The following is a 12,438-nucleotide window of genomic DNA, read 5'->3' on the forward strand; positions in this document are numbered from 1 at the left end:
GCCGAACCTCCAGTCAGCTCAGGATTCTCATACTTCCCTGTAAGTATGAGTCTATCCTAATGATAAAACCAAAGGTTTGTTCCGCCTAAGAAACAAATGACAAATTTTTTATTAATTTGTATTTTTCATAGCTAACAAACTTGAGGCCTTAACATTGACTGGCCCCCCTCTAGCCACCCCTCTTATGTTTTATCCTGGGTTGGAAGAAAGGCTAATGCATCAGTAGGTTCAAGCGTGGCCTCCCTTCCACCTCAACTACGTATTGGATGGCAGATTCCACAGATTCCTTGCATTAACATTTTTTATTTTTTTTAACCAGAAGTGAAAGAGAGGTGATTCACCAGATGGTCAATGTACATAGTGTCGTGTTATAAGAAATGTAATGAACACATAGGTACCTCAGCACCAGAGGTGTGGGATAACTTGAAAGATCATGTCTACCAATGATTAGGACTCTATCCATCTAGTACAGTCTATGATGATGTTCAATGGGAAGAAGGACCCAACAATGTGTTCTTTCACAAACTGTGTGAGTAGCAGTTATTGTCACAAGGAACTGGAACTGGCTTTGAAAAGAAAGAGAACGGAACTAACAAGGAAATTAATTCAGGGGTTTTAGTAGTGTACTACCTGCAGAAGAGAGTGAAGGACAGAAGATGGATCAAAGAAAATCGCATTCACAAACGATTGTTGCACGGCAAGAACTTATGTATTTGGTGCATGAAGCCCGAGGACAAAAAACATACAGGGAGGGACAAATGGCATACGATGGAGACAAGGAATGCATGGTATGCATTAAAGATCCACTTAGTTCATTTGGAGGACCTGGCAATGACAGAGAATAACAATATTTCTTGAGTCAGTCACTAACCTCTTTGCTGTTAGACTATGATATCATCATTCATGCTGGTAACTTTAAGACAACTTTTACTTTTTCTATGTACCATTAATATTTTCCGTAACACTGTCAAGTGTGTATGGGTTCTTGAGTGGACTGTCTGGATCAGTGTCTTGTTGCTGGAGAGAAACAAGTCTCTACCCTCTTGTTGCTGGAGAGAAACAAGTCTCTACCCTCTTGTTGCTGGAGAGAAACAAGTCTCTGCCCTCAATAAAAGTAGGTCTTTTGGCTTGTCAAGTCACCGCCAGGCTTTGACCGCCTCAGAATTAAGTGACAATTTATGGAACAGTTGACCATGCAGTAATTCATGGAAAAGGTAATATGTGACTCTGCATAATAATAATGTCATCTTCGGAAGTATGGGTTGTTTAATGATTGATGTAATTCCGAGCAATGAGATTTCCTGCTTGTGAATTAAGGAAGGAGAACTCAACAGGTAAGACAATAGCTACATCTTTTACTTTTTTATGCTTCACCACTCACTAGTCTCAGTCAATTTAGCAACTTAGATGGCTCATCATCTTTCACTGCTTTGTAATTGTAGTTGTGATCACAGTAAAGAAGTTCATGTTGCCCTGATCGATAGAGGACGGAGCGCTCACTTAGAATTTCTGCCCATCATTTTTCCTGTGGTATTCACTTATATATAAATAAAAATATAAATATAAATATCTATATATATATATATATATATATATATATATATAATATATATCTTACCACCCCTTTTTTATTAAACTACACAAATTGCAAACCCTTACCTGCTGTCAATGGTGCCCTCTGTCTGCAACCATGTCATTAGGCTATTAAGATCTCGTAAGTATAAAAATATACTATTTATTACCCAAAGCAGTTGAATATAAAATAGAACAAAATGATTAACAAGTCATAATGACAGATAACCCAAATCTGCCCATAGAGAAACCAGTAAGTTAACATTCTACCCTCCTGACTAAGAATTCACTCCCAGACCCAAAATGTCAATAAGTTCATTTAACATAGTCAGGTTAGAGAATCCCGTCTCTAAATTAGCCATGGAATAGGTCCCATCTTTACGATGGGGCTTTCTCTCCCGACACTCGGCGTGTACCACCTGACCTCTTTGTGTTCACCGAAAAGAATGTGACTTTCGCAAGTCCCTTGGCCTATTAGGCCTGTAACATCCGTACAAACGAATGTACATGCTTGACGACAGGGTGAGTGATCTCTCGGTTAGAACGTTTGTGTACTCAAATTCCTTTGCTCAAGTAAGCTGCCCTTACAGCTCAGCTTGTCTCCAAGCAAGACATGATATGGGATTTCACTTAACATTACACACTTGTAAGATGGCTCGGCCACCTATGTCCTCTGTGCACTCCTGTCGCACACCACATCAGCAACTAATGCATCAATTTACCCCATGACTTAGGGCCACCTCCGTTGCTGGAGCCCTTGTGCTTCGTCGAATGCACAAAAGTTTAAGAACTCCTAGCGCACAAATGGTGATCAGTATAGCACCTAACATGATCATTAATATTGGTATAGTGTAACGGTCGTTGAAAAAGAATTCCTCCTCGTCACTATCCTCCAGTGGCGGGACTGTAACAGTTTCCACTGTAGGCGGAATTCGAACCGCTTCATGGTTTCCATGTAAGTGTTTATGAAACACTTTTGTGGACGAGTTGTAGACACGCCGACTAAGTACCATGAAGAAATCTGAGAGAACCCTGCAGGAACCATCAAACAGCTGGGATCCCTGTAGGACGAGCGAATTGTTGTAGATGCAGGTCGAGTGCGTAAGCCAACTCGAAACAACTCAGCACACACCATTATTCAGCGTCTGCGACCCTCGTGAGTGTATCCAACACCCTCTCGTCGCGAAACTGTAGATTCAACGTTTTCTACTGAAGGAAACGTGGTCACCACCCCATCATCAAGGAAATATCCCGTGACTTCTATGGAAGTGCTACTAGCACCCGCCTCATCGAAGACTGTAGACTCCTGATTTATCCCAGAACGTATCCCGAGATGATATATCAAAGACATCTCATCCTTTGCAGTCCATAGAAACGCCATTCGTGTGTAGACTTGACTCGAGCTCTGGTACTGTAGAACGAAGTCGTTTCCACCGCCATCATCACGTAGAGTTGAGAATTCTCTAAAGTCATTGTGTGTCCGTATTTAAAAGGTCTACATGGTCATAAAATAACTAAAGTCTTGCTTTACCCCACAAATCCGTCATTAATTAATATACTCAATCTACTAGTCAAACATTAAAAATTCCTCGCTAAACAAAATATAATCTTTACCCACTAAATCCTCACAAATAATCCCATATCTGACAAACACGCTATCAAAAGTGAACCCACAATGTCTAAAAGCAAAGACCCTTTTATGGTTTATATAACTAGCCTCCATAAAATATAATGCTGAACACCCCTTCTATCTAACTCACATACCCTGACAAATTATATCTCCTATTTAAAATAAAAATGCTTTTTAGAGCTTAACCCCCATTACAACATCTCTTGTAAGAAAAGAAAAAAAAAGGGAGAAAAAAAAAGATAATAACAACAATAATAAGTAAACTTTCTCCCATTACACAGCGCACATAAGAGAAAAAGAAACATATAATTCAATATCTTTCCCAAAACAGAATGTGTACCGTTACGGAATTTGCTACCGCAACAATCCCATCGATCAGAAATGACCGGAAAAGAATCCCCTTACATGATACATTCCTGTGGAATGCCATAATCAGCATCTACAAGAAGAGTGCAAATCTCCGAGTAATCAACTCTAAAGGGCAAAATCCACAACCGGATTCATTACAGCAACATTAGCAAAAAAATCCACCTGTGAACACTTCAAGTGCTTCGAACTGCAGCATAGTCAGACTCGCAATGCCCGAAAATCATGATTCTCAAAAAAAAAATGTTCTATACTGAAACTACATCAGCACATTTCACAGAACTATCTCCAGGATATGACCAAGGTGCTCCAAAGTTATCTCGAAGACATAATTCTCCCAAACGATACTGTCCAATTATATAGAAAATTATCACCTATTCGGGATAAAAACTACGATAAACTCACAATTCCATAATTATATGCCGCCAAAAAAAGAAAGTCACCCCCCCAAGGATTTCAAATGCCCATCTCCCTTATGTTATTATACTACGATTATTATAAGATATTATATATAAATAATAATATATAATATATATATATACTATATCTAAATTACCATTCTTTGAATTAATAAACACCACTCCAGTGATAAAAATATTTCCTCCATTTAATTAATAACCCCACACCAAAAAATATCATCCCCCCTCCAAAAACTTGTCCTTAAATCATAAGTTCCCACGACATTACCCGAATTATATAAAACCCCAATGTCATCTATCCGGCTCGTGAAACCCCAAAAATTCAGCCCCAAATATCATACACACAAGAATAATTACATGTTTATCATCACGTTTCTCAGCTAAAACAAAAATTTGCCATATTTCAACCACTTCCAACGTAAAACATTAACCCCGAAATCTTACACCAAAATGCCGCAGATTTGCGCATAATAAGAAAAAAAAACAGTAGAAGGAAATAAAAGACAAAAAAAACCATGAAAGCATTCTGCCACCAAATTGCAAAAACCAGACAGCAAGGATAAAAAATAAAAAAAATAAAAAAAAAGAAGATAATAACAACAATAATAAGTAAACTTTCCCCCATTACACAGCACACATAAGAGAAAAAGAAACATATAATTCAATATCTTTCCCAAAACGGAATGTGTACCGTTAAAGAATTTGCTACCGCAACAATCCCACCGCTGCCACCACTCTTACCCCCCCCCCTTTTTATTAAACTACACAAATTGGAAACCCTTATCTGCTGTCAATGGTGCCCTCTGTCTGCAACCATGTTGTTAGGCTATTAAGATCTCGTAAGTATAAAAATATACTATTTATTACCCAAAGCAGTTGAATATAAAATAGTACAAAATGATTAACAAGACATAATGACAGAAAACCCAAATCTGCCCATAAAGAAACCAGTAAGTTAACATTCTACCCTCCTGACTAAGAATTCACTCCCAGACCCAAAATGTCAATAAGTTCATTTAACATAGTCAGGTTAGAGAATCCCGTTTCTAAATTAGCCATGGAATAGGTCCCATCTTTACGATGGGGCTTTCTCTCCCGACACTCGGCGTTTACCACCTGACCTCTATGTGTTCACCGAAAAGAATGTGACTTTCGCAAGTGCCTTGGACTATTAGGCCTGTAACATCCGTACAAACAAATGTACATGCTTGACGGCAGGGCGAGTGATCTCGCGGTTAGAACACTTGCGTACTCAAATTCCTTTGCTCAAGTAAGCTGCCCTTACAGCTCAGCTTGTCTCCAAGCAAGACATGATATGTGATTTCACTTAACATTACACACTTGTAAGATATATATATATATATTATATATATATATATATATATATATATATATATATATGTGTGTGTGTGTGTGTGTGTGTGTGTGTAAAAAGGGGGAATGTACAGACTCATCATTTTTAACTTCCCATGGAGACCGAGAGTCCAAGTGACAAGACATCTCAGCTTAAGAATGCTGATGTATCTTTTTGGGTGCGTGATGTCAAGATCCTTACTAAGCAGGTCAACGATCGTCCTGTAGTTATGAGCGTTCGAGAAGGTGCCTTTGAAAACTGGCTGCAACCAGTTACCTGGGGCATGAGTTTGTCTGTATGTGTGAGCCTCTTTCATTCAGAATGGCAGGTAAGTAGCCAGAAGGATGGAGACAGTTGCCTTGGAGAGAAAGAGCCTGGATGGCTCTATAACATGTTTTTATTTCTGTGTGAGATTCCAGGCTGCAATGGGTAAGAGTTACTGTGCTTTAGCCAAAGATATGGCTTGTCTGTGTTTTTTATATTTTGTAAAGATGATCTATTTCATTTAATCTTTTGACTCTGTCTTTACAATTGTGTATGCTCACTAGTGTATTCTCCCGCTCTTTTAACAGGCGGATCTAGTGAGGGGGAGTGTCCTGTGTGGAGGGAACTATATTTTGGAGAAGAGATAATTGGTGTTTGACTATTACTTTATAGACTATTATTTCACGGGGGGTTATCTGAGTTAATTGAACTTTGAGTTATCATTCCATTTAATTATCCTGTAAGAATCTGAGTTATTCGATTAGTACCTTGCTTTGAATAAACGTATATCTTTGTAGTTCCGACTCTGATGATTTGATGACCTAATGAAATGGAGTGGAGGTTGAGAGAGAGAGAAGAGAGAGAAGGAGAGAGAGAGAGAGAGAAGATGGAATGGCCTTATTGGCCAGAGTTGGGTTATCAGGATAGAGAGAGAGAGAGAGAGAGAGCGAGAGAGGGGGTAAGGCTAGTTGTCCAGAGTTGGGTATCAGAAGAGAGAGAGATAGGAGGGGTTATTGTCAGGGTCTGAGAGAGAGAGAGAGGGGGAGGAGAATGTGTTACCAGACTTAGTTTGCCTTCCGCTTTGGCTTAATGCTTACCAAATGTGATACGAGACTCCTGTCTCTTAAGATATGTATGTATATATATAGTATATATATATATATATATATATATATATAATATATATACATATATATATATATATATATATATATATATATATATAATATATTATATATATAATATATATATTATATATATATATGAATATATATATATACAGTGGTCCCCCCGTATTCACGGGGGATGCGTACCTCAGACACCCTCGTGAATAGTTAGAACCCGCGAATTTTTGGAACCCCTATAAACATGCTAAAAAACAGCCTATTTTGTTAGTTAAAACTCAGGAAAAACCCACTAAAAATTTTCATACTTGGTTTTTTTAATAGTTTTATCACAAAAAGTGCATTTTATGATGAAATTCATAAAAAAAACCCAGGAATTTGTGGATATTTATCATAGAAAAAAAATACCGCGAATGCGCAAATTTTCCAGGAATAATGCGGAATAAACGTTCCCGAGAGAAATCCGCGAATGTGTGAGTCCGCGAATCTGGAGAATGCGAATATGGGGGTCCACTATATATATATATATATATATATATATATATATATATATATATATATATATATATATATATATTACTACTTTCAAAACACATATATCCCCTCTTTGACTAGATAAAATGTTATATATAGAGTTTTGCAACATTTTTCAGATTTCTTAGCTAGGATGGCTTAAAATGTATGTTCAGATTTCACATAACATAATGTAAAAGAATATATAACGTAGAATGTAAAGAAAGAGAGAGCGATTATCTTTGTCTGTTCGAAGCTAAAGTTGTTTTTCAAAAACCTGTCAACAGGTTTGATTAGAGGAACTTGAGAGCTCCGTTTGCTTTCCTAACCTGTCATCACGTTTGATAAGGGGTTTCTGTTTCGATCGGGTACGTGTCTTTGTTGAGCTAGTACGTACATGACAGTATACGCGTTTCATACTCGTACGTGCAGGTTTCATAATTTGTCTGTAAAGTTACGTCATTTTTAGAAGCTTCTAGAAAGATTGCGTCATCTTTTGCATGCCCCAAACCATTTTGTGCCACCTCCACTGTGCAGCTTCCGTAAGGAAGAGAATTTCATTGTTTCTTAGAACCACATTACGTTCAGACATCTCTCTCCTCTCTCTCCCTCGATATACTTGAGATTATATTAACGTAACGTAAATTGGTCACTCGTAACTTGTAGATTTCAGATTTGATATTTCTTACAGTTTATTTAGTATTATTTAGTGCTTTTTGTGGAATCTGAACAAATATTGTAAAGTGTGTAACGGCACCTATTTTTGAGAAATATTGTGAATGGTGGTGAATTTTTTGAACAAGCTGCAGCAGAAGAAATTGGTATACCAAGAAGGTAAAGTTTGTTATATTTTTATTAGTTGCAATTAATATAATAACTAATAGTTACAATGGTTTGGTGAAATTTACATTTTTAGACGTTGCAAATTTTTGTGTTTGTATCATTTGAAGTGCATTTATCCATTTTCTTATTGAAGTGTTTATTTTTGGTGCATTTATCCATTTTCTTATTGAAGTGTGTGTTTTTATTTCATTTTCTGTGTGATTAGTGTTTTTTACAATTTTGGTATTTTCCAATCTGTGTTTTCATTTGCATTCACAATCTAATTAACTTACTTATTTTCATTACTTAATCGTTGCACATTTACTTGAATTTAATACTTGTGAATTAATTTGCATTTACTTAGAATTCTTTTCAAGTTTTATTGTTGTTTAGCACTTGTGAATTAATTTCCAAATTTTAATTATTACCTAACACTTTTGAATTTTGATTAAATTAATTTTCTTGAATTTTGAGATAAATTAATTTTGATTTAATTTTACTTAATTGACTCAAGAATTAATTAAACTGCTTTGTTTTCAAGTAACAGTAATTTTCCCTGATATTGTGAATTTCACTTATAATTTTGAGTTTAATAATAAATTTTTGTATTCTAAATTTTTATAAGTGTTTCTTTTCACCAGTATGATTATATTTATGTTAGGTAGAAACATAGAATGGTAATTGATCTGTTTTCCTTCAATTTAATTGAAGTGACTTAGAACCAGGGAAGTACTTAGACTTCTGAAATCAGGGAAATACTTAGACTTTTAAAGTTGTTGATGGAGTGATGCCCTTTGATTAATTTAATTACTTACAAGATTACCTCACACCTGTTTTGATGAACTTAGTCTGATTTTCTGCAATACTGGTAAGTTGTTTAAGGGATCAATTTAGAGTATTCAGTCGTTTAGTACCTGTGATGAGGGCTCAAGTGTCTGGCTGTTGTGAGGTAACAATTAATGAATGGTAAGTGTAGTAACCAGATACTTGGCACTGTAACTATATATATATATATATATATATATATATATATATATATATATATATATAGAGAGAGAGAGAGACGGAGAGAGGAGGATAGACGTGGAGAGAGGAGAGGAGAGAGAGAGAGCCAATATCTATCCCACTCCATACACCAAACCCTTTCCAAGTGTTCTCCTCATTCCCCCCCTTTCATTTCTACGTGTTCTTTGCACATGGCAAAATATCTCTGTATAATGGTTCCAGATTTTAAATGAAACTGAACAATAAACTTTAGACTTACGCCATTCTTCATTTTGCCAAGAAGGTAATCCATGTCCTCGGTTTCTGGGAGACACCCGCCATTAGTTTTGGCAGCTGCAGACAAAACCTTAACGGCTTCGTCATAACGACCTTGCAGGATCAGCCATCTGGGAGACTCCGGCAATATCCTGGTATATATATATAAAGGTTAGGAAGGAAACAAATTTCGCTATACGGTTAAAAACAGCAGTAGCTAAACGTTCCTCCAAAATTTACTGTAAAAACTGAATTTTTATCTAAGGAGTTGCTTTGATATGAATCCATCTTTAGCATCGGAGTTTCTTTAGTTGCAAACAGCCATGATTGTCGGTCCTTAGATCAAGTTAATCAAGTCGAGTAGAGAAATGAAGGAAGAGTCATTGCAAGTTTCATTTGATTGAGAAGAGCAATGTTTTAAGGTTTCGTTTCGGCGATTTTTTGGTAAAAATGACAATGACTGAAGAGTCAATAACATATTTATCTGACATAAAAAGAGCACGAAAACATTCTTACAGACTTGATGAAATAAACGACAGAGTTGTTCAGGTGAAATGACTTTGCTGAAAACATTCGTGACTGAATATCTATATTACTGAAATAAAAAAAATGACTGCATTCAATCAACATGCTAAAGTGCTAAGTTAAGCAGCCCCCAAGTGCTAAATTTAAGGAGCTGCTGAAATTAAAAATGAAAACGACTGAAGATTCCGTAACTAAGTTACAGAGCAAAGTACAAAATTCTGCCAATTCCTGAGTACAGGATGAACAATACCCACAGGAGCTTATATTCTCAGAAATTCGAAAAAAATAAATTCCCCTCAATCATATAAAATACACCAGAAGAAAAATACATCTCAATCACAGGTAAAAGATGTTACCAACTTGACAAGAGATTCTGTGCACAGATAATACAGCAGATATAAACAATTGACATTCAATCATAGTTTTAGTTACGTGGAGGGTAAAAGTTTCAGGGCGAAAAGAGACCAATACTTAGGAATTATTTGGAACATGACAACACTTTCCAGGCACAAGTGGAAATGCCAAATCTCACATACAGGCCTTCACTCGTCTTCTTACGAGGATTTGATGATATTCTCAAGCACGTGGACTTTCGTGCTATATTGAATATATATTATATATTATATAAAAACATAGGAACATGTTTCGCATCGGGACTGAACCCCAGTCTTTCAGGTGAGAGTCCAGGGCATTAGCAATTCGTCTGCTGCCTGGCTATAGTACGGCTGGTGTTCGCTCCCCATCACGGTCGAATAGTGAGGCTGCCTACCAGTGGTTACCACCATGAGTGACGTCATGGTGGGTAGTTGGGGTTGTCCGGCCGAATTGCTAACGCCCTGCCCTCTCACTTGAAAGACCGGTGGTTCGGTCCCAATGTGACTTAGAAATATATACATATATATATACACTCTTGTGTGTGTTGTTATATGTAAGCCTTTTCATACTGAGTCCTTACCAGTAGTATGACAACAGAAGAGCTGATGAAACAGATATGCAGAGCTGGAGGTTTCGCCATTCCCTTACAAAGTAGGCAATGAATGGGAGCAGCATGAATCCCACTGAAAAGAATGCTTGGAACAGCATGCCCATGATAGTCCTGGCCTCTGGTCCCACTACTTCCATCACTGTCAAGAAAAGGTGAAGATGCATAATAATAATTCATTTTCGGGGGAAAGGAATAAGTGAAAAACTTGTGTTAAAAGACAATAGTTTACCAGACCCACATAACGCTTTTGGTCGCTCTTAAATTCCAGCTCCCTGTTTTCAGTTTGTCCTTAGTATCTGAAAATTGGGCATTGCACTAGCTAAATACACTAAAAGGTAGCCAGTTCCGTGTATTGTGTACTTCCTACATGACTAAGGCCAATGACCAATGCAGTTTCCAATTGGTTTTTAGCCCAGGTCATCCGCTAGGCGTGCAGAGCTGACCTAGGCGTGCAGAGTTGAAGCTGAGGAGAGAGAGAACCCTTTCACATCTAGCTGCAAACAATGTCTTTTGTTCCTCCTAAGCAAAGCCACGATATCTTACTATGGATCTGGCCCTACCCTAAACTTGGGTCCCTAATCCATGTTCTGCCATCTGGGCTTTATTTTATTCATCATTTGCTGGTGATTAACTAATGGACAGTGTTTCAATTCCCTGAAGCTCTACACAAATCCTATTAATAAAGATAAATAAAACAGCAACATGAAATAATTAATAAAATAAGGATATAAAAAAAGTAAAGAAATAGACAAGATTAAGTGAATATGACATAATCAGTAAATAAGCAGAATAAATAAAAAATAAATCAATTAAATTGAAAGTAAAATAAAAATGACGAAAATCAGTAAATAAAATAAATACATATTCTGAGAGCTTCCAGCCCTGTGACTGGCTTATCAACAGCCAATCAGGAGCGTCGTAAGGGACTGGCCTAGACATCAGATGCACGGTTGATGTGAATTTAATATAGCTCCATCTGTCTCGAACCAGGATTAATGTTGTCTCGAACCTCCAACATTTTGTATTACCGTCATTTCTTCCACGTCATGGGTACTATACGAGTATTAGCCTAAAAGAATATTATTCATGAGACCCTCTGTTATAATACTCACGTAGCACGAAACAGGGCAGAAACAGTCCCGAGCCGAAGGCTGCCACGAAGAACCGAAGGACGATGAAGGCCACGTAGTGGGTGGTGAAGCTGACCGCCACAGAGGACAGAAGGAAGCCCACAGCAGACCACAGCGAAATCGTGCGTCTACCAAACCTGATGTAAAGAGGGTTGATTTTGTCATTATCTCCCTCAGACTTCAGGGGAATATCTGCTGAATATAGTCATAAGAAGAACGAGAATATTTTCTCATCTGAATGTAAGATTATAATAATGAAATGAGATCATCTGTTTATCGGTTATACTTTCTGAGGGTGTACAGAGACATCAAAATGAATTGAATCTTAAAGGAAATAACTATGAACAGTTGAAGGAGAAAGGATGAAGGGTGGATATCTTACGTTCTCACTGCTATGTACTACTAAACATGACACTTAAAGAGTAGTTACAAGGGACGGTATTTTAGGAGATGCTGTCTTTCTTCCTGAATCCCACAAAAACTTTTTATTTGTTTATTTATTTTTTTTTTGTAACTGTGAAGGAACTTATGGACCAGTGGTCGAGGCGAAGCATCTATGTACTTCTCCCTGCTATGGCATTCAGAGGGCTCAATTATGTGGCAATTATAAGAAATGTTTGTTTGTGACTAGTAAGAGAAGCATTTACCTATAAATGGCTACACATTTCCAGACAACATCAAAAGCTAAAGCCGCTGATTAACGTGCAAATCTAAGTAGTCTATATGAGCATCCATGAAAGAAACGTAACGAGG

The 12,438-nt window shown here is 37.1% G+C and overlaps 1 protein-coding gene across 7 annotated transcripts in view; it reads right to left on the reverse strand.

The window, feature by feature from the left end:
- LOC135212751 (organic cation transporter protein-like) overlaps window positions 1-12,438 on the reverse strand; it is a 78,494-nt gene that overhangs the window by 14,808 nt on the left and 51,248 nt on the right. For all 7 annotated transcript variants that reach the window (XM_064246480.1, XM_064246484.1, XM_064246478.1 and 4 more), the window contains exons 6-8: window positions 11,668-11,822; window positions 10,526-10,694; window positions 9,050-9,197 (exon numbers count right to left, since the gene is read on the reverse strand). In XM_064246480.1, the coding sequence (XP_064102550.1) occupies window positions 9,050-9,197; window positions 10,526-10,694; window positions 11,668-11,822 (472 nt within the window). The remainder of the gene's footprint in view (window positions 1-9,049; window positions 9,198-10,525; window positions 10,695-11,667; window positions 11,823-12,438) is intronic.

This window comes from Macrobrachium nipponense, chromosome 41, assembly GCF_015104395.2.
Source record: "Macrobrachium nipponense isolate FS-2020 chromosome 41, ASM1510439v2, whole genome shotgun sequence".
In the NCBI taxonomy this organism is placed as follows: domain Eukaryota; kingdom Metazoa; phylum Arthropoda; class Malacostraca; order Decapoda; family Palaemonidae; genus Macrobrachium; species Macrobrachium nipponense.